Raw genomic sequence first — 27,908 nt, 5'->3', positions numbered from 1 at the left:
ATTTTCTTCTTCTTCTTCTTTTTTTTAATGCATTTTCCTTTATCAACATATTGCCTAAGAGTGTAAAGAAATTAAACAGTGAGACAAGAAAGGATTTCTGTCTGGGCACATTAGCTTCCTAGGACTGCTGTAAGAAAGGATCACCCACTGGATGGTAGAAAGCAACAGAACTTGGTTCCTTTACAGTTCTGAAGGCTGGAAGTCTGAAATCAAGGTGTTGGCTGGTCCCTGCCCCTCCTGAAGGTTCCAGGGAGGAACCCTTCCTTGCTTCCTCCTCACTTCCAGTGGCCCCAGGTCTTCCTGGATTGTGGCAGCTTCACTCCAGTGTCTGCAACCATCTCCATGTGGCTGTCTTCCCTCTGTGACCAGGTGTCTTCTTAGAAGGACCCCAGTGAGATTGGGTTTTAGGAAGCTGGTCTACTCCACTATGATCTCATCTTACTAATTACACCTACAGAGACCCTATTTCCAAACAAGATCACATTCTGAGGTCCTGGGGGTTAGGACGTAAGACGTTGTGGGAAGGGGGACATGATACAGGTAAGGGCAGTTCCAAAAATATTTAGGAACTGAACCTTTCCCTCATGAAAGATCATATGGAAGCCCTGCAGGAGAGCAGGAAGAGCAGCGCCGCCCAGTCTAAGGACAATGGAGCCCAGGGCCCTTCTGTTCACCCCTCCAGCACTCCTGGCCCCTTCCCAACCATCCCTCCCTCCCCTGTGTGCGCCTGCGCATTGGTAAGACACTAAGGAGCTCCGCCCCCCGCCCCAGGGTTTCGAGGGACACAGCTAGAAAATCTATGGGACTAGATGTGTCAGTGGTTTCCTCTCTCAAGTAAAATCCCATTCCTGTAAAGCAGCAGCTTTCAGGAGCACCCGTTCTAAAAATAGTCCGTTTGCAAAGCTTGTTTGAAAGCGGTTGCATTTTCTTTGTTTATTGATTTTAATATAAAGGAAATAGAATCTACTCAGAAAGCACACCTCCTCCAGGGTCACCTTAGCGTTGTCACCAGCAGCCAAAAACTCAATACAGATGCGGGTGGATTTCCTTTTCCCCTGAAGATGCACCTAAAACCGTGGCCTGCAGTTCACCCTCCAGAACCTAACGCTCGCCTCTCTGTACAACTTGGGGAAGTAGAAACTCGCCCTTGGAAGGATGGAAAGGGACTGATTTGCAGCTAGTCCCATGTCTGGGGTGGCACCAGGTGCACCAACAGAACCAGTTACTCCCCAGGAGAAACTCTGACAGAGGCTCGTGCTGCATCCCGCCCCAGTGAGGGAGCTCCTTGGGAATAGTTTGTTGCCCAGGCTCCTGGGAAGAATGCAGACCCACTTATCAGCCTTCGGGAGGCTGCGATCTCCTCGGCAAGGAGAAAGATTGTGTGTTTTGGATAGCAAGATGCTGCTGGAAGAGCAGGCTCTGGGAAAGAATACACAAAACAGCCCAAGGGGAAAGTCCTAACATTAACTCCATAAAAGGAGGCTTTAAATGGTCTCAGCTGATCCATATTTTTAGAAAATTGTTTTGACTCAGCCTGCCTGACTATAATACCATTGCCAGAACCAGCAATGAAAGGGAGATAAACACGGTGTTGTGATTTTTCTTTTTATGCCTCCCTGGAAGCCCTTGGTAGTACAAATCACGCTCGACAGGCTTTGATTAGCACCTGCTCAGTTCCACTAGGGAAAGGAGGCATTTGTCTGAGGCTCTGTGCTCTCTTTGTGAATAAGCTAGAAATTTCAGTGTGGGGGATAGCTCCCCTGGAGGAAGCCTGGTTTAAGCCATCTCTCTCACACCACTGGAGATTGCCCCAAGGGAGGCAGTGGCTGGCAAGGTGGGGCAAGATGGCATCTAGGGGCCAGCGGGAGAAGTCTGTGTCTGGCTCATAGGGTAGTGCTGGATGATGTACCCTGTGCCAGTCATATCAAATGCTTTCTTTTCTGTGTTAGTAGTGTGGTATCACAGGGGAGAGTTTTGGACAGAGGGGCAAGAAATATTATTGCATTTCTGATTCCTTCACTAACTGTGACTTTGAGCAGGTCACTTCGTCTTTGTGAGTGGAAGTCTGGATTCATTTTTCCAACTGAGTTTCCCATTCCCTGAAAGGGGAGAGGGTGGGAAACTGTGCCCATGTGAAGGCACAAGGTAAACCCCAAATCTCTTTTGGACCATGGATATCTCACACTATTTGGGGGAAAGCAATTTTATACAAATAAATAAATAAGGTTATCTGTGGAGTAGACTGGAAAATCCCTTGCCACTTTATCAAGCAGAAGTAAGGAAGACCTGTTTCAGAGAAGACTTGATTTCAGGTACGACCCCTGACTCCATACGATGTGAAGTTCTCTCCTCTTCCTTAGGAATGTTTTGATGGAAAAGTTTGAGAGCTCATCTGGATGGTCTCTTTCGGTTCTTACATTTGGGAGCTTAATTCACAGTTGTAAGGTCTCTTTGCCACCTAAGTAAAGGCCAACTTCCTTGGCTCGAAATTAACGACCTCTGCAGAGTCCTTGACCCCATCCTAACTGCTTGGCCATCCCTTTCCTCTTCTCCCTAAGTCTCTCAGTCGATTTTCGTCTTCCTCAGACTTGCACCTGCCCATCTTCCCTGTCCTTTTCTTCCTCTGGGATAACTATAACTACTTCCTAGAGTCCCTCTCATCCTGACAGTAAATTCCAGCCAAAAATTGACTGATTTCAATGGCAAGTATTGCTTTTTCTGCTAATATGGCACAAGTACAAGCTTGGAGTGTTGTTACTGTGTTACTTTTCTCCATCTCCAGTGCTACTGTGAACAAATCTTATCTTCAGTTTTTTAAGTTCCTCTAGAGCAAAGAGCGCCATGTTTTGCACAGACCCAAAAGCTGCCAGTTCTGTTCGTGAACAGAGATTAATATTGTTCTCTCCCTGTGTGTGGACTTCCTCTTCGGGTAACTAAATTAGCAGGCTAAGAATGAGAATTCCGGATTCTGTCTTCTGTGAGTTCTACTCTACAAGATGCAGCATTTACCCATGTGGGGGTCTGTTTCCACGTTCATTTTATTAAACCTCTTGGGATAAGCTATTTGAAAAAGATATGAGTGACTTCATTGTGTCTGCTTATGATGGTATTTTAAATATGTTGAGTGTTTTTGTCCCTTGTGAAATACTTTGTAATCATATTTCAATTTGTGTTTTAAAATATTTTATATTTTCTAAATATCAAAAAGACAAGACAGAACACGGTACTTTCAAAATAGAATTAAAGAAAAAAACAGTATTAAATTGACTGGAAACAAATTTTCAAGTACTTTCAAAACTTGTTTGGAACTGATCAGTAAATCACAGATGGAAAAGTAAAAAGTTTCAGTTATCCTTGACATTTCAAGAGGGAAAGAAAACAGAAAAGGAAAATCATTATAGCTGTCTCAAAAGAAATTGCTTCCAAATTGTTGTCTGTCAGCTATTCCAGATGGCTTTACTGTTTTTTAGTGGAATTGATGGTATTCTAAAAAGACCTGAGAAAAATAAATGAGGTTTTTCTTTCCTGATACCCCAGAAGGTAGATAAAGGGGGGAAAAAACCTTTAAAGAAATGTCTGTCTTAAGTCTCTTGGCCACCTGTACCACCTCAATGGCACCCATCAATTATTTTATCGTATATTCATACTCTCCATTTTTTTTTTTTTAGTGGTAAAAAAGGTTCTTTGGGGTGCCTGGGTGGTTCAGCCATTAAGCATCTGCCTTCGGCCCAGGTTGTAATCCTGGGGTCCAGGGATCGATCCCCATATCAGGCTCCCTGCTCCACAGAAAGCCTGCTTTTCCCTCTCCCCTTGCTTGTGTTCCTTCTCCCACTGTGTCTCTCTCTGACAAATACATAATAAGATCTTTTAAAAAAAAAAGAAAAAGATGCTTTAATGAGTATATAAGTAGTGAAAATACCATATATCTAAGCCAGAAAGTTAGTGGAAACCTGTTATAAATGCATTGTCGTCTAGTCCAAAAAACCCACATGCACATATATAATCTGCATATATTATGCCCAAATGACAATATAGGCTACATCTGTAATTATATATGGCTTGTGTACATGCATACATGTGCATATGTAGGCTTGCATATACAGGTGTGTATGTATATAAAATAACCCTTACAGCAGCTGTATGTATGGATTTAATTCTGTTTCACCGATGAGGACCCAGGCTCTCCAAGCCAGAGGGGCATGTGGTCAGATATCAAAGCCATGCTCTGAATCGCCCTACGACTCTGTTAACAGTGTTTGTGGAATGTGTCCGGTGTTTGGTTCTCACTTTGGCACTGAAACCAGTTGTAAAGACAGAGATTTTAAGTCTAGTCTCTGCTCTGGTAGTTTCTCAAGACAAAACACCTAGACATCTTCAGGCTCTCATTTTTTGTTGCTATTGTTAGGAAGCTAGCTAGTAATATCTAGAGCTCAAAGAGAAAGGGCCCCCTCGCTGCCTGGTAGTCTTGTGTTCCTTACTATGTAAGATTTTCCCTTTATGCTCCCTCCGTTACATTTTCAGAAGTATTTTAAATGCTCTTTGAATTTGCTTGAGCTTCCAGCCTTCAAGCGGCTCAGTGTGGTAGCCTGTACACTGCAAAGGGGCCTCGTCCCTCTCAATTTGTAAAAAGTCTTTCACTAACTGTTCATTTCAGCACATGTAGATTTTACTACTTTTTAAAAATATGCCTGGCATCTGACTTTTAGTGTTGTCGTGGGTCCCGTGATTAAAGTACTTAAGGACCTTAAAAATAAATAGGAAGATAAATCATTCTTATCCTGACACTTTTTTTTTTTTTTTTTTTTTTTGTAAGGTCAAGTAGAAATAAATGAACAGGGTTTGGAGGCATGGAATCTGTCTGTTTGTGGGCACTTGATGTATTGGTGAAGGAGAGAGGTTTTACTCTGCCTCCTAAGTGTTGTTATGTTAGACCTGAAACAGGATTCTAAAATAGCACTTACAGGGAAGCCAGAGGGAAAGCCCCCAGGAGCTCATCACTCCTTTGGAGGTGTGTCTACCTGAGTTCTCCACTGTCTTGGGTAGTTTTATGATATTTGGATGTCAGAACTGGGGAGGGTGATATTTCCCTCCAAATACATTGTCCTCCCTGTGGGCTTACCTGAGTGATCTGCAGGGGACCCTACCCTGTCACGCGCAGACCTGTCAAACCACCCTGCCCTGGAGCAGCTGCCATGCTCGGGGCAACTCTCGTGCATTTCTTGGGTCACCATGCCATCCCTGAGAGGTACAGCGGGCTTTATCCACATCAGCCAGGAGGGAGACCCTGAGGCTCAGAGTAAGTGATCTGACTGAGCCACCTCCAGCCAGGACAGGGTCTGGTTCCACCATTCCTCTTGTTTTCACGGAGCCACTATTGTGGAAATAAGCACAAATGTTGGAATATTGCCTTCCCCTTCTCTTTCCTCATCATTTCATAAGAGGGAATCTACTTTTATATGTGCTGCACTCTGCCTGGACATTTCAGCCCATCCTCTGGACATCTCTGTAGAGAGCCACTGGTATAGCCATCTTATCAGTGAAAACTCTTGGGGATCGAGTATAATAGCCTCTCTTGCTCAGTCAGGAACCAGTAAGGACAGTAAGACTCCAGAGCCTTCGTCCCTAACACTTGACCACCTGAGTGTTTATCTGACTGGGGTAACCGCAATTCGCCAACATGAAACTGACCGGAGTCTGGGTTGGAACTGACATTGCATTTTCAAAGCCAGGATGAGCTAGGTTAAGTTTGCAGTGTGCGTTGACTTATATCCAGGTTCTCTGTTTGCTTGTTTATTTGTTGTTGAGAGGATATTGTTGGAGCCTCATCTAGACGTCTCAGGACACTTTCATGTTGAAATGTGATCATTGTTCTTTCCTTTGGCTTCTGTAGGGGGAGGATCAGGAGTGATATAGTTTATACAAAACAGCAGTAATCCTTAAGAGAAAATATGTCCATTGAAATCTCTGAGCTGAGTGTCTGGGCTGGGCTGGAACTCTTTATATTGTTGTCATTCTGGGCTTTGTGAGATGTCTTGTGAAGTTCTTAACAGGTATTTTTGGGTCAGACAGGTGAAGCCAGCCAGCCCCGTTTTAGGTTGTAGGGTGGTTGTTAGAGAACTGTGAACAACTTTGAGGTCTTCATTGCTCTAGATTTGCACATCAATCCCTTCTATGCTGATGGGTTCCATTTAGAAGCATCAGGCCATAAGGATGTTGTGTTGTGTCAGCTGTGGCTTTTGAGTCCAGGCTACTGGGCCAATGGAAGAAAGGGGCTGGAGTATGAATAAGGAAAGATGGGTCATATGGACTGATTTTTGAAACCTACCTCCACCCCAAGAAAAGATGGATTGATAGATCAATAGAGGAGTGCAAAAAGGAATAGATAATCGAGCAGAATTTAAAACATGTTAATCATAGAATCTAGATCATGTATGGGCATTCACTGTATAAAATTTCCAACTTCTTTGTACATCTGATCATTTCCTAATATCCTGTTGGAGGAGAAAAGAAGGATGCACTGACTCTTAGTGGTAGAGACGTGGTTAGTTTCAGAAGAGATATTTGCCGGGACAGCATGAGCAAGCAGTAAGGCTGACCCTCTGCTCTTGATCGGTGTTTTTGTTTATCTGTTTACTTGCTGGATGAACACCTCTAGCATCTGAAACCAGAAGCTCCAACAGAATGAAGTATTTGCAATTCTAAGACAGCGGGTCCTGTGGTACAATATCAATATTGATACATATCTTATGTCAAGTACAGAACTGGCACTTTTATTAAGTCATTTATTTCTAATAAAAATGCTAAAGGTCTGTTTTATCGATGAAACTCTGAGTTCAGAGAATTCAAAGGCATGCTGCTTGAGGTCACACATCTGGCTGGAGGTGTCAGGATTTGCACCTGACCGATCAGCATCAAAGCCTGCTCTGTACCCATTCGGCCCTCAGGGCCCACAGTGTGGCCCCATGTCTGTCCCACCGCGAGCTGCTTGCAATCACAGGGATCCAGCCCCACCCCAGATCTATCGACCTTTTGAACAAGCCTCCCAGCTGTTTTGTGTGCAGCTCAGTCTGCAAACACTCGACTGAACCACAGGACTCTGGAAATCAGGACTGTGTCTTTATTCCTCTCCTGCCCTAACACCACGGAACACCTTAGAGTCAGAGAAAATTAGCATTTTTGTGTGTTTCAGAGGTGTTGCTACAGCACGGAGCATTGTTTGCTCCCTTCTCGCAATGTCAGAGTGAAGACAGTGAACCAAAGCAGAGAAGGAGGAGGCAGGTATGCTGAGGCCGGGACCCAGCCCTTCTTCAGGGTATCCACTTGAGGAAGCTCAAATCTTCCCACCTGTCTGTGACTCCATTCCTTCATCTACTAAATGGGACACTGGTACTGGCTCTAACTATCTCATGGGAAGGCCGGAAGTGACTTTAAAAGTAAAATGCAACAAAGATCAAAACAGAATGGAACAGGCAAAAGTATTTTTAGCCTTAGTAGTAATATATCAACTCCTTGCCTAAATGTGACAGTTATTGGACTATTTCATTTGTTCCTACTGAGGTTCACATGGCTGATAGGACTTTTGGGGCAAGTGATCATGGCTCACTATTCCAGGATGCCCTTGCTCTAACCCTCCCTGCCTTCTGTCTAAGAAGAGTATGTTCTCTGAGAGTGGAGGACTTGAAGAATATTGGCTTAGAGCTCATTTAGTCTTTGCAACAACTCCAAGAGATTGATATTATTCCCATTTTACAGATAAGGAAAACTGAACCCAAAAGAAGTGAAATGGTGGAACCGGAATTCCTTAAGTACTAGGGTTAGAAAGACCATTGCTTTTAGGCTCATGTAATTTACCAGAAATCTGTCACATAGAAATGGCAAAATGTCCCCTCAAATTTCATTGTCTGAAACAACTTGTTTTCTGCCTAGGACTCTAGAAAGAGCAACCATGACAAGTCACTCATGGCTGAAATTAGCTTGTGAGGTTTCTGATCTGAGCAAAGAAGCAGGTATTCTGATGTATGTCTTTCATGTCTTCTGACCCATGAATTGGAAAAGGAGAAAAAATAAGAACCGAGGAGCCATTTTGAAAGCATTGCAAGAAAATCTAAGTATGTTCTCTTCTGCAGGATGTTTTCAGCAAAGAAAAATTCTCATTGTCATTTTTAAAAAGAGTTTTGATGGTTGAGAAATGATCGTATTTCTATTTTATATTTTTAGGGCTGTGATACGATATGGGTTTTTTTGGCTCAACTTCTGATGATAAAGAATCCACTTTTCATCTTTATGCCTCGATGTGTTCTTTATGGACAGAACTCTTTGTGTCATAGAGTTCACATCCTGGTTCTCCCTCCCTGGCGCCCCGGGGAAGGGGGAAACTGTAGGGTTCGCAAGAGCCCTTGCCTTTACATACAGGCAGCAGTAGCGTCAATCCTGGAGAAAACTTGTAATCCTCCTTGATCTTCTGCCCTGTTCTTCCTTTTCCACTTGTATGCAGGACTCAGTACATGTGTGGAGATGGGAGGTGAGCCCAGAGCTGGGACCATAAACACTTGGGCATTTGGGAGGCATTAGAAGGTAGAGTTTAGCAATATTGGCTTAGAGCTCAGACAGATCTGTGTATAAATCTCTGCATCTAACCCTTAGTAGCCCCATGAACATGAAACTGCTTCTCTGAGCCTCAGTCTCCTCTTTTGCTAACTGAGTGCATTGATATATTTCATATGATCTGTTCTATAAAGATGATATAATTATGCTGAAGCTTTTGTACGTACTAAATAAATCATATTACTGCTATTTAACATTGAACGAATATCATGAACCAGTGAATTAAATGCAAGTAAACATATGGTAGAGTTTTTGGCTTTCTAGGAGGTGTAATACTTGAGAATAACTACAACAAGGTATTATGGCCCAGATAAATTGCATAGAGTACACCCCAGTAGGAGCTCATGGCTTTGGGGGTGTGATAAAATCTGTAGCTCCCTGTTAGGGCGGTCAGGGCAGCCTTCATGTTGAGGCTTCTAGACCTTAACAGCTAGTATTTTCATGGTGAAGCCTGAGCATAAAGTTAAGGAATGAGAGTATCCCAGAGGGAAGGGATTCAACTTTCAGAGATGAGACAATTCAAGACATATTCAAAGAATTGAATAGCCCCCAGGCACAAACGCCTTTTGGACTGGTCAGGGCCACTGAGCCACAAAATGGGAACCACATTGACTTGGCACTGTGCCAGCTGCCCAGTTCAGTGCCGGCAGATCTTTCAATGATCTGAGACATGAGAAGTGCAGACTTGCTGGTGAGAAGCCCTGTTTAGTAAAATATGATGTTGGTGAAATCCAGCACGGCTGTGGCCGAACTCACGTAACAGGTGGCAAGTGTGTGATCTTGGAGTGGCCTGAGGTCCAAGCAAGCATTGAGATCATGATAGGTGGAAAGAGCTCTGGCTGGAAATGAGGAGCCCTAGGATAGATCTAGGTTCTGTACCTTTGGACAAGCCTCTTTCATCCTCTATACCTCGGTGTCCAGAAAGCACTTTGAAGATAGGTGTGATTTCTAAGCCTGTATAAGCCTCCTTCTTATAGAATACTTAAGTGCAGCTGACTCTTGAACAAGACAGGTTTGAACTTCATGGGTCCATTTATACATGGACTTTTCCCCATAAATACAGTGCAGCACTCTACATGTATTTTCTTTTCCTTATAATTTTCTTAGTAACTTATTTTTCTCTACCTTAGACTATAGGAATACAGTCTATAATACTTATAACACATAATTGTTTATGTTATCTGTAAGACTTTTGGTAAACAGTAGGCTGTTAGTAGTTAAGTTTTGGGGAAGTCGGAAGTTTATACGCAAATTTTTTACTGCACGTGGGTCAGTGCCCTGGACCCCTATGTTGTTTAAGGTCAACTGTAGCTTCCTCCTGGTGGTGCTTTCAAGGTCTGAAGAGTTGTAATACTGGTCCTTGCTCTTATTTCCTCCCTGCCAGTGGATTTGTTTTGTAAAGGGACCGTTATCTAAGGGGTGAGAATGGATGACAATTGTGTACATAAATTAGCATATGGAGACTTGGAGATGGAAATGTGCCAACGTCATCCAAAGAGAAATCCAGATAACCGGCTCCAAGACTGAGCAGCTTGCATGAGAAGAGTAAAGGAAACAATTTCCTTCTGTGCTTGCCACAGAAAAGAAGATAAAGGAACTGGAGGATGGATAAAAGTATCCACAACACATAAAAAGATAAAATGATGGGAAACACTGGTGTGACCACTGAAGGGGCAATCAGTGGGGAAAGTCACAGTATTTTAAAAAAAAAACAAAAAACAAAAAAAAACAAACAAAAAAAAAGCCCTGTGGAAAAAAAATGGAGCGATAGTCATGGAAAAAGAAGTGAGATCACATTAAAACTTTCTTCAAGAGTGCCTGGAAAAAATAAGGCTTTATGAGTCTAACATGAGGACTCTATTCTTACCACCTGTGGGGAGTAATTGGCATTGGCTGAGTGGAGGTTTGTTTTGCCTTCTTGGCAGGAGACGAATTGTTATGTTAATATTCCTCTGGCTAAGTGTTAAATACTGACTTTGAATAGAAAGAGTTTTGCAGAAGGGAAAATTCCCAGCATCTGGTTCTTACTTTGACCACTGGGCTCTTTACAAAACTGCAGACTTCACACTTGAATTCTAAGAAATAATTAGTATCATGGCAGATATTTCCAGCATTGTGTGAAAGCGAATAGAGTTTCCACTAGAGACTCCCCCAAGGGTGGTTCATGGGCAGGCAGAATTTTAGGTACAATTTAGGTACAAGAATCCATTTGGGGAGAAAAGTAGATGTCTTTTAAAAAACAACATCAAGGCACAACACCAAGTGCTCTGCTCGTGTCTTTCCATTTATCTGTGCTGTCTCTTCTCCATTAACAGTGACTTCTCCTTAGATGTCATTCCATCAACCTGGCTTTTTAACTATTGTAATTGTCTTGAACAAGGGTGAGACCAATACCCTAGGGCATTCAGTTTGGAGTGGCATCATAATCCAAAAAAATAAAATAAAATAAAATAAAATAAAAAATTTTTTAAGAATTATTGAGTAATTTCTTGGATTATTATTTCCATTCTTTTGGGGAAGCAACATTTCTCTAAAAATCTAAGACCTCCCACAAACTGACCTTCATGAGCTCTTGTACCTGGATAGTGGATGTCAGCTAGGTGCCAGATGAAAAGTAAAGTTTGAGCTAATGTACGCAAATTTGTGATTTACTCATGACTCCTTAGGATTGCAAAAATAGATTGCTTCTTAATTACAAATGAGCCTGTAGCTGCAAATGATCTCAGAGTTCCTCCACCACCGCCCCCCACCTCTGTTACCAGCTCCTGAGGTTGTTGCCTTGCTTTGCACTGTCGTTCCTCCCTTCTCCTCCTCTCGGCCTAGATTTCCCCAAAATGTGATAATGTGACTATTTTTTTCATGACCTCTTTTATGGCAGTGACAAAGAAATGTGGTTAAAATACCACATAATTAAGCCCCTGAACTTTATAAACCACCAGATTTATAAATCTAATAAAGAAAATCCATGTAGATGGTATAAAAGTTTGTGAACCAGAGATTCTCATTGAGCCGTATGCTCTCCAGGAGTGAATTAGGCAACTAGAGCTATTAAAACCTATTAGGTCACTAAGATATCCTTTAGGCAACCCCTCAAGTTCCAGAATACTCTCCGAGCCCCATTTCCATAAGCAGTATAACAACTAAGAGGTGTCTAGTTCAGAGATTTTCAAACTACACTTCCATGAAACATTGATTTCTACAACATGGTCTAAGGCTTAACACGGCTGAAACTGAAAAATGACAGTTTCTTCCATTAAAAGGATGTTCTTGGGGTGGGTCCAAGAGGGTAGCCTAGTAAGACCCTGATCTCACTTCCTTCCTTACACCAAATCTACACTGACATATGGAACAATTCCTCCTCAAGAAGAACTGAAGGCTGATGGAACAGCTTCTGCACAACAAATGATAGAGAGACCACATATAGAAGAGTAGGAGAGACAGAGACACTGCAATGACAGAAACCCTACCCCTGACTCAGTGACCTGCAGAGTCACTGAGGGATAATATTACTGAGGGGCCCATAAGCAGACTCTTTCACCTTGGGGCACAGCAAAAAATGGTTTAAAGGGCAACCAGACTCTAAGTGAAGGAAATCCATTTACTAGCCTTACATCATCCACTGAACCAGTAGGGACTGCTGGAACTCTCTCCGGGGTTGGAGGACCAGTGAGACAATTTTTCATATCTCCTCTTCAGCTTGATCATGTGGGCAGAAGTAGGGTCCAGGCACTCTAGCTGGCCTGCTAGTCTTTCATATCCTGGGCCCCTGGGGCACATCAGCTCTAGACATTCCTCCAAGGTGGCCCTGGTGTGACATGCCATAGGCCCCCACTCCCATACTCACCCCATCTTCAGCCATCCTATCAAGGTGGCCCTGGTGCTCTTTCCAGCTCTAGCTAGCCTCCTGTCACAGGAATCCTACTGTCTCACCCTGGGATCTCTTCCCCACCTGCCTGTGCCTGTTCCCTCTCCAGCCAGCTTACCAAAGCCACCAGGCACATGCAGTCTACACAGAGATTGTTTCTACACAAGTCCACTCCTTCAAGACTGGGAGAAGTAGTTGTTTTGCCTGATTCATAGAAATGAACACAGAAGGTCAAACAAAATGAGACAAGGAAGTATGTGCCAAACAAAAGAACAAGATAAAACCACAGAATCAAACCCTCACAAAATGGAGATAAATAATTTACCTGATAAAGAGTTCAAAGTAATGGTCATAAAGACAGGTGACAAACTAGGGAAAAGAATTGAGGAATTCAGTGAGAACTTCAACAAGGGATTAGGAAATGTAAGAAAGAGCCAGTCAGAGCTGAAGAACACAGTAACTGAAATGAAAAATACACGAGAGAGAATCAACAGCAGATTAGATGATACAGAAGAATGGATTCACAATTTGAGAGACAGAAGAGTGGAAATCATTCAGTCATCCCAAAGAACAGAAAAAGAGAGAGAGGGAGAGAGTTTTAAAAAATGAGAATTGTTTGAGAGACCTCTTGGGGCAATATCAAGTATACTAACATTTGCATCAATGGGATCCCCAGAGGACAAGAAAGAGAAAGGATCAGAAAACATATTTGAAGAACTAATGGCTAAGAATTCCCTTAACCAGGAAATAGACATCCAGGTCCAGGAGATGCAGAGAGTCCAAAATAAGATGAATCCAGAGAGATCCACACAAAGGTGTTCAGAATTGAAGGAAAGATAAAGTATTAATATTGTTAAAGTATCCTACTACACAATATGATCTACAGATTCACTGCAATCCCCATCAAAATACCAGTGGCATTTTTCATAGAACTAGAAGAAAGAATCCTAAAATGTGCATGGAACCACAAAAGATACCAAATAGCCAAAGCAGTCTTGAGAAGGAAGAACAAAGCTGGGGGTACCACACTTTCTGATTTCAAACTATACTACAAAGCTGTTGTAATCTAAATAGTATGGTACTGGCATGAAAATGGACACATAGATCAATAGAATAGAATAGAGAGACCAGAAATAAGTTCATGCATATATGGTTAACTAACCTATGACAAAGGTGGCAAGAACATACAGTCTCTTCAATAACTCGTGTTGGGAAACTGGCCAGCTACATGCAAAAGAATGAAACCAGATCACCATCTTACACTATATACAAAAATAAACTCAAAATGGATTACAGCCTTGAATATAAGACCTGAAACCATAAAATTTCTAGAAGGAAACATAGATAGTAAGCTTTTTGACATTGATGTTAACAATATTTGGGGGGACTAGTCTCCTCAAGCAAGAACAACTAAAACTAAAATAAGCAAATGGGATTTTATCAAACTAAAAAGTTTCTACACAGTAAAGGAAACAGTCAACAAAATGAAAAGGCAGCCTATGGCATTGGAGAATATATTTGCAAATGATATATCCAATATATCATTGGGGTTAATAGGGGGTTAATATCCAAAAACATATAAAGAATTTATATATCTTAATATAAAACAAAACAAAAGAAAAGCAAACAATCCAATTGAAAAAAGGCCAGAAGACTTGCAAAGATATTTTTTCTAAGAACAGATATAGATGGCCAACAGGCACATGAAAAGATGTCAGCTAATCACCAGGGAAATACAAACCTAAAACACAATGAGACATCACCTCACACCAGTCAGATTTGCTGTTATCAATAGGACAAAAAAATAATAAATATCGGCAAGGAGGTGGAGAAAACAGAACCATTGTGTGCTGTCAGTGGGAATAGCCATTATGGAAAATTGTATGAAGTTCTCAAAACATTAAAAATAGAACTATCCTATAATCTAGCAATTCCATTTCTGGGTATTCATCTGAAGAAAATGAAAACATGAATTCAAAATGATATATGTACCCCTGTGTTCACTGAAGCATTATTTACAATAGCTAAGTGTCCATTAATAGATGAATAAAGAAGATGTGAGGTGTATAAAAAAAATCTATAATGGAATATTACTCAGCCATGAAAAAGAATGAAATCCATTTGCAACAATATAGGTGGAACTAAAGGTTATTGTGCAAAGTGAAATAAGTCAGAGAAAGACAAATATCATATGATTTTACTTATATGTGGAATAAATAAAAGACAAATGAACAAACAAAATAACACAGAAACAGACTCACAGATCTAGGAAACAGACTGCTGATTACTAGGGAGGAGGGGAATGGGGTGGGAAAAATAAACAAAGGGGATTATGAGGTACAACCGTTCATTATGAGGTACAACCGTTCAGTTATACAATAAGTCAGTCATGAGAATGTAATGTACAGCATAGAGAATATAGTCAGTAATATTGTAACAACTATGGGGACAGATAGTAACTAGATTTATCATGAGGAATATATCATTCATAACATATAAAAAAATCAAATCACTATTATGTACGCCGGAAACTAGTAGGATATTGTACGTCAGTAATACTTTAAAAAGATGTTCTTATTTTTATGTTTAATTATCTCTAACTTTACTTCACAATATAGTACTTTGGTATGGGCAGTAAAATGCTAGTTGACTACAGTTGACAAACTAGGGACAGTTGGTGAACATTTGAACGATTCACTTCAGAAAACCGTACTCCAGGAAAGGTTAATTAGCACAAATTCCCTAACTACAGACCACACCACAGAGGGTTAACATGAAACATTCTAATATCAGTCTATACTTGCTGAGGTTTAGTAACCAGCTGTATTGTTAGATTAGGGAGAATTTTGCATTGAGAAGATGGGATACTGTACCAATTGTAGGGTAGGAGAGAAAGACACATATCAGCACGGGTCAGGCATGTCCCAGTCAGAGTCTGACCAGTGAAAGAAACCATGACAGGTATTTCAAGTTAAAGTTTCAAAGACTTATTAGGTCTGGAGAAGTGAAGGGCAGAGAAGAATTCAGGAAATCAGGAAATATAAGGATAGAAGGAAACTACAGGTGAGATTTGCTCTGAGTGGGTGCCACTGAGGAGAAGGCTGCTTAGAAGCCACGCTCACAATCTCATCCACAGTCTGCAAAAAGGCACGCCCCTGGTTGCAGCTGCCAATGGGAAACTGATTGATTTCTCTCTTTTACCTTCTGGTTCCCACAGGAGAGCTTCTCATTGACAGACAGGAACTAGAATTTCTGCCGGGGAAGGATTTGAAATATCTCACTTCTAGCCCCATCTAGAAAGGGAGAATCTAAAAGAGCAGGGATGATTTTTATTAACAAGCAGTATCAAGCTTAGGGTTTAAGAATCTGCCCCACGGAGAATCCTCCTGGAGTAGTGTCTTGAGTTGAGAATAGTTTTCTGCAGCAGCCCTTTCTGCAGCTGTGAAAATGGTCTATCTTTTCCCTGTCCACTATGGTAGCCAACAGCACCATGTGGCTATCAGGCCCTTGAAGTGTGGCCGGTGCCATTGAAGAGATGAATTTTTCGTTTAATTTCAATAAACTTAAATTTAAGTTTGCTATATGGAGCTCAGGGCCACTGTGTTGGGCAGGTCTAAACTCTGGTCTCGTGCCTCCTTTCCCATTTATTTAAATGGAAGGCACTGTTTGGAGTGTCCTGAACCTGCTGGTTGAACATTTGTTTTATTTATTGTATGTAGATGGCACTTGTTAGAATGTGTGATGAATCTGGGGTGGAGGGTTTCACTGAATTTACAGAATTGGTCATCTGCCTGCTTTCCCTGCCAGGTAAGTATTAAACATCCTTGTATATTGGGCTGAATTTAGTCTAAGACTTGCTTTCTCCATAACTTATAACAGGAGAAAGAAAGGGGGAGGCCACCAGTGTTTACCTGCAGAATCTAAAATTGCACCCACCAATTAGACGGATGAGTTTGTAACATACATTTTTCTCCCAGAAATGTATCTGGGTTCTTTCACTGTGAGTGCTAGTTAGCAGAGGACAAAACAAAAGCTATATAAATATTAATGTAAGAATCCAGATAAAGTAGTTGCCCTCACCTAACACTTTTTTTTTCATGTGAGCTATGCGCATGGTATTTTTTTTTAAATCATAGACATAACACAAATTTCTTATGTGTGAAATTGTTCCTTATTTATACAGTTGAATCTACATTTCATAGTGTCACAAGGACACCCCAACATTCTACAAAAGAATCCTGACTGCTAAGTGTTCTACCACTTAGAAAACCACAGGTCAATGTGCTCCATATATAATCTCCTTTCTGTTTAGTTTCTCAAAATGCCTGGCATCATACTGGACCAAAACAGCCATTTTTGTGAGTACATGACACATTTTCCTGCCGTCTGAAAAGGACATTAGCAAACGAGACTATTTAATCATTTGTTTGTGTATCAGACAAAGAGAAAACTGGTGGTTTAAATGTGACCATTTTTCATTTTTCTTACATTTGAAAATTTTCTTTTTCCACGTTTGTCACCATTAAAATACTGCTCGCGAGTTCTCAAAAAGTGGTGTTACTTACTAATTTAAGAATTGAGTATCATAGCAGTGAGACCACATTATTTATTAAACCTTCATGGAATTCAATTTGCATAAACCTTGGCCTCCTCATTATCTCTTTACCTGACAGAGGATAACACTAGTTTCTACTTGTCTTCAGAATACTATAAATTCTGTCCTAAGGGGAAGAGCCTAAGGAAACCAGTCACTGGGGGCATTTGCTCAGTCAGCAAAATCTCATACAGTTGTTTTCTGGGTTATTCTTCAGCCTCGACACAATTCATATTTATCTAGTTGTGTAGACAGCATCCTGGAATTCGTGGTTTGCACTTTCAATGATTCTTTGTAGGCATCCGCTCGCATCACAGAGCCTCACTCACCGAGCATTAAATGGTTGTTTTACTGCTGACCAGGGACGGTCAGATTGGAGGGAGGTGCACCAGGGTGAGAAATTTATGTTAGTTCATGAGGGATGTCTCTCCACACAGCTCAGCATATAGCTTGGCGAGGGATTGGAAAGCAGTCCCTCCTGTGCCCATAAAGAAAGAGACTACTTATGTGTGGGAGCTAAGATTGCCAAGAGTCAGGCACCAGGGGCAAGAGTTCTGGAGAAGCAAAAGGGCAACAGAAGGGGACTCAATACAAAAATACTGAAAGTCTCTTCTAGAGGCACTTGAGGACCGGCCCTTCTGCCTCGACGTTACCCCCCCGGCGGACTTTTTCCTCAATTCCGGGGGTCTCTCATTTAGCCCCGTATAACCCGCATTCTCTCGGGCTGGGCTGCTGTTCTCACCCATCGGACTGAGTGTGTGTGTGGGGGGGGGGTCCTAGGGGCTCAGCACCCTTGTGGGACTTCAGGATGACGGTGCTCGTTCATGGACACCACAAGGTGTTACTCTCTGATTAGCCCTCAGATTCTGGGGGTGAGGGCTTCAGCCTCATTCAGCTTCTTGTCGACCCACATTAGGCTTTGACACAGAAGACACAGAAGACGCCAAGCAAAAGCTGTCTGGTCAGAGCATGCTGCCAGGATGAATTCCTATTAAAGTAAACCAGCCCCCTTTTTCAGTTTGATCATCAAAACTTTTGGTCTCCACTGCAAGGAGGACTTAAATCATAGAAGTGTCCGTCTTCTAGAGTATTTCTGAGATGAAGGGATGCTCCCGGATTCTCAACTTTTCAGCAGAGTGTAATAGCAGGGTAATAGCAGGATAGTACATTTAATGGTCTAGTCCTGTGCCCAGGCGGATCATGAAAATCTTTATGTTTTCTCTGCCCCTGGTAAAATTGAATGATGCTGAAACACTCTATTTTGATTCTTCAGTTGGAAAAAAGATCTAATGCATGACGAAGCATGACCTATGTAGGCACTTCTGCTTGTTCTTGATTTACTTGTTTGCGTGGACTGATGGGGGGATTGGTTGGACTTCTACAAGAGCGATTTAGAAAGCATCTGAATTGTATTTCCTAAACAGAGTTTGCAAGGCTTTTAATGCTTTGAAAGACGAAGTTGGAACCAAACTGAGCTGTCTATCAGTGTTTTGTTGTTTTTTTCTTTCCTTTTATGCAGACTTGAAATTGTTCATGGAATCAAACGGACCTTAGATTGCTTCCAGGAGCCCTGGCTGGTGCTTCCCAAAAAAGCAATCACCATGATCTTGTGCTATATTGCTGATCCCAATTCCTCCCTCCCTGCTGCTGCATTTATCTAGATGGGCAGAGGAATACTGCTAAAGCCCTCTTGGCTTATCTGTTCACAGGCTTGTTGATTGGTGCTGGCTGCGCCCTCTACCCCTTGGGCTGGGACAGTGAGGAAGTTCGGCAGACCTGTGGCTACATTTCCGGCCAGTTCGACCTGGGTAAGTTTTCTTCACAGATTGCATTTCTTGTAGAAAAGAACCTGATCTGACCTTGCATAGATACAGAGAGCAGAAGTGCTAATACAACCAGCAGTCAAGCGTAACAATACACAGACCTTCATTTATCTGTTTGTTTAGTGACTTTATTGGTAGTCCACCGTCTGCCTGGGCTAAGGGAAGTATTATCTAGACAAAGATAAGAAACAGCCCCCGCTCTGAGAAGTTTATATTCATTGATCAATTCATTCAGAATCATGTGATTATTACTGCATGTGCTAAAAATAACTCCATGGAATTTACAGGTTGCCTGAAGGGACAAAGCCAACAAACCTGTCCAGGGGTAAGAGGTCCAAAGCAGTTTCCCTCTAGAGTTATAGACAAGTTTGTGGCAGGGCTGGATCTTGAACACAGTGTTGCATACAGGCTGTCTGGGAGTAGACAGAAGCACCTGGCAAGCCAGGAATACAGCCCAGCAAAAGCACCAGGGAGGAATGAGAAAAGCCCATCAGGAGACCCCAGAGACCCCAGAGATGCGAGAAGCTGGAAGACGTGTGAGTGAGTAGTCGAAGTTTGCACGCTGGTGAAGGGCACCTTGTGACCTTGGTTTTGTGTGTACTAATCATTTTCACGTGGAGTTATGGTGTGTTCTATTTAGCCGTCTTTAAAGAAGGTTGCAGGGTCCTACATGGTTTGCATCGTTATAATTTGTACATTGGATTATAGTTCACTTGGCTGATGCACCTGCATTTATTTAAACACTTCCTTATTTCCTGCTAGTTGGATATTTCATCTAGTCCAGTTTCTGTGATGTTAAGGTATATTATAATGAGAAATTTAACAAAGTAAGTGTTTCTTTATTGCATTATTTTCTGAGGACTTTTTTCCTGCAACTGCTATCACTATATCAAAGACTATTACCAAGCAAACATACTTTCCCCTACTATAAGGATAGACAGATTAAGTTTTAGACCGTTAGTGTATAGTGAGTTACCAACTTAGCATTCGCTCTTCCCATTGAATACTTCCTCTAAGAAGGAATGTTCGAGGGAGTAGGTCTAATGTCAGTATTTATCCCAAATCATCATTTAAAAATTTGAAGTTGGAACTTCTGAGAAAAAAAAATTGTCAGATCCTGAAAAAACGGGACAGATATGATATCACATCATAGTTCTCTGATTTTGAAAATAAAGCAGTTTTGTTGTTGTTGTTGTTGTTGTTGTTTTTTTGTTTTTTTTTTTTTGACTCTGGATGACAAACACCCTGCTTCCCTCAAAATAATACTGGTTCTTTTGGTGGAGAAGCCCATACGTTAAATACTACTCATTTGCATGGATAAAAAGAAAAGAGATTTCTGACTGCCCTTCCTTCCTTGTTAAGGCTTTCGTTCCCAAGTCTGGATTTGCTTGTGACTGCTGTAATTGCAGAGAAGGAAAGAAATGCTGGCGTGGTGTTGAATGTCAGCTTGGTTTTTTTGTTTTGTTTTGTTTTTGCCGTTTAGTTTTGGTGGGTTTTTTGTTTGTTTGTTTTTTGGTTTTTTTTTTTTGGAAAGCAAATTGTGTCCAGGGGAGATATTTTAACACAGTGTTTGGCATTTTTCTTTCTGTAGTGTTTGGGGCATTCTTGGCTGTTTCACACACGCCTCAACTTGATTAGAGTACTGTTCTTGCTAATCTCTTGCTATTGTGTGTTGCTGTATTAATTAGCAGGTTATAATGAAACCCATATCCTGTTTTTGCAGTTTTCATTACTGCATCCCCGTATTTTGTATCTTCTCAGCATGGTGGATTAAAAATTTGAATGTCAAACTTTAAAAATTAAAAAAAAAAAAAACTTGCCTCTTTACTGGTGGTAATAATTTCTTATGTGATTAAACCCACTAAACCATTTTAACAATTTTCAAACCACAGTGTTTTAATTTTTGCCTGTTTCTTTTTAAATTTCTCTTAGTTGGCTGATAAGGAAAAAAATAAAACTGGCATTATTCATAGATAAAATGAGCTCTAGGTCTTACAAAAGCATCCTACAAAACTGCTTCTGTTTTTTATCTTTAAAAAGTCGTTACTGTTCCGCTGAACGCTGATGAAGGCTGAACTTCAGTGAATGATTTTAGTCATAGATCATGAGGCTAACCAGGGAGAGCCTAGGACTGGAGTCGGGAGCCAGAGCATGTGTGTGAGGGGAAGCATTCTCAGGAAGGATGCCCACGGTTTTAGTGGTATGCGTGCTGGTTGCCACAGACACATTCTCCCTCTACCACTTCTGAGAACCCAAGTTCATCGCTGCCACCTCTCCAAGGAGAGAGTGTGCAGACTTACCTTCCTCCCAAGGGTTGGGAAGTGTTAACATTGTTAAGGTTCCCGCTCTCCTTATCGTGGGGCGTTGGTCACTTTTTTGGCGTCTGGTTACTAAAATGTTACTTTCTCTCTCTAGAGCACATCCTGAAAGAAACCAGCTTTTGTTTTTGTACAGAAGGTTATTTAAGGAGTGCCTTCATTCAGTTATCCAGCCAACAAATATTTATAGAAGCCCCGTGCTAGGTGCTGGGGATATGGCTTCAGTGAGGCATTTTAAAACACCCTGTTCAGAGAACTTAAAAACCCAGCAGGACAGGCAGGTGTTCAAGAAGACAATATCCCTGGGATGTGTGTTAGGAAGGAAGGGTGCCGGGCCTGGCAGTGGGCACCATGGTTGCCCTGCCAATATTCTTCCATGCTGGGTGGTGATTCGAAGCTAGAGGCTGAGAATGTCTCTGTAAAGAGCCAGCTCGTGACGTTTTCCCCTTCTGGAGCCATATGGTCTCTGTTGCAAGGATTTGGCCCTGCAACGGTAGCAGGAAAGACACTCCCTGTATAAATGGGCATGACCCTCTTCCCATAACATTTCATTTACAAAAACAGGTGGTGGGGCTATGGTCTGAGGACCCCTGATTTTAACCATCGTACACCGCTTGACACTCCAGAAGAGAGTTTCATTTCAGATACATTCCTTAATTGATCCCTTCGGCTGCTGAGACAGCTGGTCAGGGCCTGGAGCAGGGGCTGCACAGAGTAGCCCCAGCCAACTACCCTGGTATGCGGCGTATGCTCTGCGCTTCTGTTGTGCTCTGTTGTGAAAAGGTGGCAAGCACTCTGAATTAATCGTGATCATCTTACCTCTTACCACTGGCTTGGGATGGGAAGCCTGAAGCCCATTTGGACCAGGGATTACAGCAGGAGATGCATCCAGAGGCTTTTGGAAAAAGGGGGATCACATGCGAAGGGAAAGGCACCCGAAGCCATGCTGCCCCTCCCTCCAGCACCTGCCTCTGCACTGGTAGAAAGGCAGGAGGGAGCAGACCCCATACAGTGGGGTGGGCAGAGGAACCCGCTGAGGCTCAGCCACCCTTGAAGCAGGCCTTCCCTGGCAATCTTCAACCCTGCAGATGCATAGTAATTCAGTTCCTTATTGGGTCATGTTAAAGGCATCTTTTCTCTTACTGGCTGGAGAAAGGAGCCTGATGCTGTTTTATTTAGCTGCTGTACCACAGGTCAAGCGGACTTGCCCTTCCCTGGGTGCGTCCTAAGGAAGTATTATTTTTAGCTTAGCCTTCACGGCTGTAAAGGGTTTAGGTAGATAGAGGGTGAGTGTGAGTGTTTTAGATTGCAGGGTGGGTGGGGGAGAAGAGCCAGAAGAGAGCCTAAGTAGGCATGAAGGGTTAGAAATGAGGGACGGCAGGGGCACCTGGGTGGCTCAGTAGGTTAAAGCCTCTCCCTTCGGCTCGGGTCATGATCCCGGGGTCCTGGGATCGAGCCCCGCATTGGGCTCTCTGCTCAGCGGGGAGCCTGCTTCCTCCTCTCTCTCAGCCTGCCTCTCTGTCTACTTGTGATCTCTCTCTGTCAAATAAATAAATAAAATCTTTAAAAAAAAAAAAAAAGAAATGAGGGACGGCAGATAGAAAGGGCCTCCCAGGCTAAGAATATTTTAACTGAACCCAAACACCTAAGTAGTAGTTAAGCAAGAAGGAGATTTCAGAGAAACTCACGTTTGTAGTTTTAATGTACTGTGGTAGGAGGTCTAATAGAAAATAGTTTTTAAAATGCCTTTTTTCCTTAGCAAGGAAATTTGCAAAGAATTCTTTTATGTGACTCGAAAACAATTTTGTCAGGCTATTGATTATTTCTCAAGCATTTTAATATGTTATGAAGTGCATAGCTTTGCAGCAATTTCACAAACATACCCATTTTTACAAATCAAAGATTGTTGCTGTTTACCTTTGGATCATTCTTATTTATGAAGAAGCCAGGAGCATGTTTGAATACACGTATTTTCAAAACAGAGAAACAAAAGTACAAGCAGGCTGCATAATGAATCCCTAAATTACCCAACTCAAATCATACGTACAGCTTGCCTTGACAGTAGCTTTCAGCCTTTAGCGTTAAAATCAGAGGTAGACTTGTTTCTCTCGTCGGTGTTTGAAGCAAGAATGCCAGGTGGTTCAGGGGCAGGGGATCAGCAGCCATGCTTTGAAACAAAATTACCCTGATTTATATAGAAAATGACTATTTTCTAATTTTTTTGAGTATAGCTGACACACAATGTTCCATGAGTTTCAGGTGTACAACAGAGTGAGTCAGCGTCTCTCTGTGTCATGCAGTGCTCACCAGACGTGTGGTTACCATCTGTCACCATCCAACACTGCCACAGTGCCATTGACAATATTCCCCAAGCTGTGCCTTTTATTCCTGTGCCTAACTCATTCCATAACTGGAAGCTTGCCTCTCCCACTCCCTCCTCCCATTTTGCCCATCCTCTTACCCCCTTCCCTCTGGTCACCATCAGTTTGTCCTCCCTAAAGAAAGAAAGTTCATTTTTTTAAAATACTTTGCTTAGAATGTAGTTTAGCATTCATTTTGTTTTTACATACATCAGGGTGCTTTCTCTTTAGGTTACAAAGATCTGATTGCAACTCGGTAAAACAAAGAAGGTATTTACCACCTCTTACCATAGGAAAGCCAGAGTGAGGTGAGGTGAGCTGCAGACTTAACTGATTCAAGAGCTCTAGGATGCTGTCCAGGGCCCAGGATTTTGCTGGACTGGAGACCTGCCACTTGTAGGGTTCTTGTCCATCCTCAGCCCCGCCATTTTTAAAAAAAAAAATTAATCTATTTATTTATTTATTTATTTTGAGAGAGAGAGATTGAAAGTAAGAGAGATCATGAATGGGGAGGAGAGGAAGCTGGCTTCCCACAAACAGGGAGCCCAACGTGGGGCCTGATCCCAGAACCCTGGGTTAAGAACCCTTAAGAGCCACCCAGGCGGCCTTTGGCCCTTCCATCTTAAGTCTGGCTTCATCTTGAGGCTAGTTCTCTTCTCCTCACAGATGATTGCCTTTGGCACCTGTAGCTTGTGTTCATGTCAAATAAGAGAGGGTGAGTTTCCCCCTCTTCCCAGTAATGGAATAAAAGTCTCTCTCCTCAATCTAATGGGGCCAACTTGAATGAATTGCTGCTGTCAGGGGAAACCATGTATAAAATTGGCTTCTTATGGCGGAGCTTGGATGTGTTCAGAGTTTTATAGAACCAGATTTTACCGAGGAGTACTGTTATTTTTAAGTGGAAGATGAGGCTAAGAAAGAAGTCTGTCTTTGTGGTTGTTGTTGTTGGCCTTGGTGGCATATGTTCCTTTTCTCATGAAGTATATGGTTGTGGACTAAGGGTCAATAATGGCTTATGCTGTGTAAGTGTTAACAACGGTGAATTTATTTATTACTTTTTAAGAGAACAAACAATACAGGTGATAAGAACTACATGTAGTATACTCTGGTATCATCACATAATAAAAATCTGGTAGATGTTTGCCATTGTTATTCACGTTATTTGTACAGGACAATTTTTAATAAATATTTGCTGATTAATCTTTTCCTCTTTCTTTTACATTTTGTAACAGTAAGTTTGGATTTACACAGTAAGCATAAGGTCTTTATAATCAGGTTGTCCAATTGATTTAATTCATGCCTCAGAGATATTTTCATCCACCCGACTTTTCTAATTATATCCTGATGATCAAAAGCACTGTTTCAATTAATTTGTCTTGCTAATTTGCCAAGTAAATTTGAGTAATTATTGCTTTCACTTTTGCTATTTAATTTGATTAAGAAGCCATCATGTTTCCTGTTCTCAAAATTATGTTCTTGGTTCTCAGGAACAGTATCATAAACTCTGAAAACTCAGAAACTCTCAGCATTGAAAAAGATGAGAGCCTGTTCCCTCTACATTTTCCATCCAGTGAAGAAGTCTCTTCCAATCTGAGCAACGACCATGTCACACATCTATTTGAACACGTCTCTTTGACTCCTGACTTATGTTTTCTCTCCTTTCAAATCGAGTCACACTTGAGAAAAAATAATTTGCAGGTTATAGTGAGTGGAGAAAAAATGGCAACAAAAATAGAAAATCTGTCCAAGTTGCTAGAAGTCATTTAGAAGATCCAGGAGGAGTCTGTATTCCCTGATGTAGCATGCTAGTGCAAGAGGATGGCAGGAAGACGGAGAGGCTGCTGTGAGCTCCACCACGCCCCAAACTGGGTAGACCCATGAGGACTTGAGGGAGCACTCTGGAATGTGACTCCAGATGGTGCTGGGAAAAGTTCCAGCAGCAGAAGAAGCTCCATGAAGTGGCGGAGCGTGGTCCAGGCACCACCCAAGGAAAAACAGCCAGCTTTGCTGGTCACTCAGCCTTTTTAGGGGCCTCTTTTCAAGAGAAGAAGGGTTTTCCATATTCATTCTAGAAAGTGAGGAGAAGAACCAATTCGGTTCAGGGCCATGAATACCAGTGGGACCGTGACAAAAATAGCGGACCGGGCACATAACTGCTTTAAGTTACAGCTTAGCAAATGCTTCTGGTCTTGCTTTAGGAGAAGGTATCCCATCTGTATCATCCTAGATCCAATTCTGTCTGCTTCCCTAAACACATCTTTGTAGGTTCCAGATGAGCCCACAGGACGGGAATTTTGCAACTTCAGTGTCTATCTCAGTGTTTGGCCCAGAGAAGTATTCAACAGATTTATTTACTCAATGGATCTTTATTAAGCAAGTTTTTGGCATCAGAAATTATGCCACATACTTAGGATGAAATTATGAATTAAGATAAACACAATCCTTACGCATGTCATATATCTGCCATCCACTGAGTGGTTAAAAGAAGGGAGGGAGGAGAGGAAAGGGGGAAGAAGGGATGACGTGGGGAGAGGGAATGAAGAAGAATGAGGGGAAGGAGAGAGGGGAAGAGGCAAGGAAGGAAGAAATCTCACTGCTGATTTGTGACTCTAAAAAGGAAAAGCTGCCATTATGATTCTGTAGATTCCTGGCCGCTGAAATCCTGGTGAGAATTATGGCATTACTTTCTAAAGGAATAGGACTTAACCATCTCCCAGAAAAAAAAAAAAAAATCAAGTTCATGGTCATAGTTTAAAGAACAAAGTGCCATGGTAGATGAAAAAGAAATAGTCCTAAATTCTTAACCTCCTGAATCTTTTTTGGTTTGGTTATTGAGGAGCAGGACCATCACCAATCCTGTATTAAACTTTCTTAAAGCCTAATTCAGTGGCTTACAGTGATTTGTAGCAGTGAAATTCAGTGACTGTAGGAAAAGGTAATTCTCTTTAAAAAAAAAAAAAAACCTGGGGGAAATAATATTTCTTAAGATATGGCCATCACGCCGTTGAGAAGAATAGACCAGTCTCCCTTTTAAAGATTCTTCTTCATTTTTTCAGTTCTTTATAAAAACAAAAATATATATAGATAGACCTGAGTGGTGCGCTATTTTAAAGCAGACTTAAGGAACTTCAGGAAATTGAACTGGCTATTCTCGTTACCCTTTTGTATTAGATGCTCTTAACTCTTTCACAGTATGTTCCACTCAGATATTAATCTGGCTGTAGAAAAGCACTAATTTTAAATTGAATTGTTTTTGATGTTTTAGGCCCTCTCTCAGGAATGAACTTTGTTCCACTGACTCTATCAGTGATAATCCCTAAGAAAGAAAGGGCCATTAAGATCAATCAGCCCTATGAACATCATCTTGAACAAATCTGTAGATTTTATTAAAATTTCCTGGTAGTTCAGGATTTGGGGAATAATCTTCTAATTAGGAAGAAGAACCCATCCTCTCCTACCATCCCGAAGCGTGCCCCTTTTGGTTATGTGATTAATGCAACCCCCTTGAGAAGTCCCCTACCTGCTCCCTGCCCTCAAAGAGATTATAGTTGAGAGATTTATCCCAGATTTGTCTTAGAACATTCTGTTATCAAATAGTAACATGGAGGAAAACCTTCCAAGTACTTTTGCTGGGAGATGTGTCTATAGGAACATTAGAGTTCTTTCAAAACTTGATATTATGGTTCTTAGTCTCAGGAGAACTATTTCTGCCCCAGAACTGAGAACTCACTTGTTTTGTGCCTTTACTGTGTCTTGTTGTCTTTGTTCCACTTGCCCTCCTTAGCAGATCTTCTGTTTAGAAATAGATATTTGCAGGCATTATTGGTTATTAACACATCAAATGTGTTTTAGAATAAAACCAAAAGTATAACAAAGTCATCAAAAGGCTGATCTGTTCTAATCTGATTTTTAACCTGGTGGAATGTTGACAAAAACTAATTAATGTAGAGACTTTGTAGAGCAAGACTCATTCCTGAGATCTTTTTGGAAAATTTCATATGAATAGATTATTCCAGAGTACTGAATTTTCCCCTTAAAGGAATAAGTTAATGGGGAAAACATGGGCTGGTTTCAATCCCAGTTTTATGCTCCTGGATGTGGGATTCTGGACAGGTGTTTGGCCTGTCCGAATTTTAGTTCTTCAGTCTCTAAAAGGCAGTGATAATAATTACTTCACAGGCCCATTGAAAGGATTAAATGGATTAAATGTGATGAGGGGGAAGGTGCTTTCTACACAGACGACCTACGGTAACCAGTAGCCCCTCCTTTCTGCCTTAAAGGCCAACACACTTCCTGTTCTAATCATGTTGAAATAGTTTGAGGATGTGCATGTTTGATAGCCAG

At 41.7% G+C, this 27,908-nt stretch overlaps 1 protein-coding gene across 1 annotated transcript in view; it reads left to right on the top strand.

Annotated features, from left to right (window-relative positions):
- Positions 1-27,908, top strand: part of LHFPL6 (LHFPL tetraspan subfamily member 6) — a 236,095-nt gene that overhangs the window by 186,249 nt on the left and 21,938 nt on the right. The window contains exon 3 of the mRNA XM_082700490.1: positions 18,773-18,871. Within this exon, the coding sequence (XP_082556616.1) occupies positions 18,773-18,871 (99 nt within the window). The remainder of the gene's footprint in view (positions 1-18,772; positions 18,872-27,908) is intronic.

Source organism: Mustela nivalis (genome assembly GCF_964662115.1).
Source record: "Mustela nivalis genome assembly, chromosome: 15".
Taxonomy (NCBI): domain Eukaryota; kingdom Metazoa; phylum Chordata; class Mammalia; order Carnivora; family Mustelidae; genus Mustela; species Mustela nivalis.
This window is presented reverse-complemented; position numbering and strand designations above follow the sequence as displayed.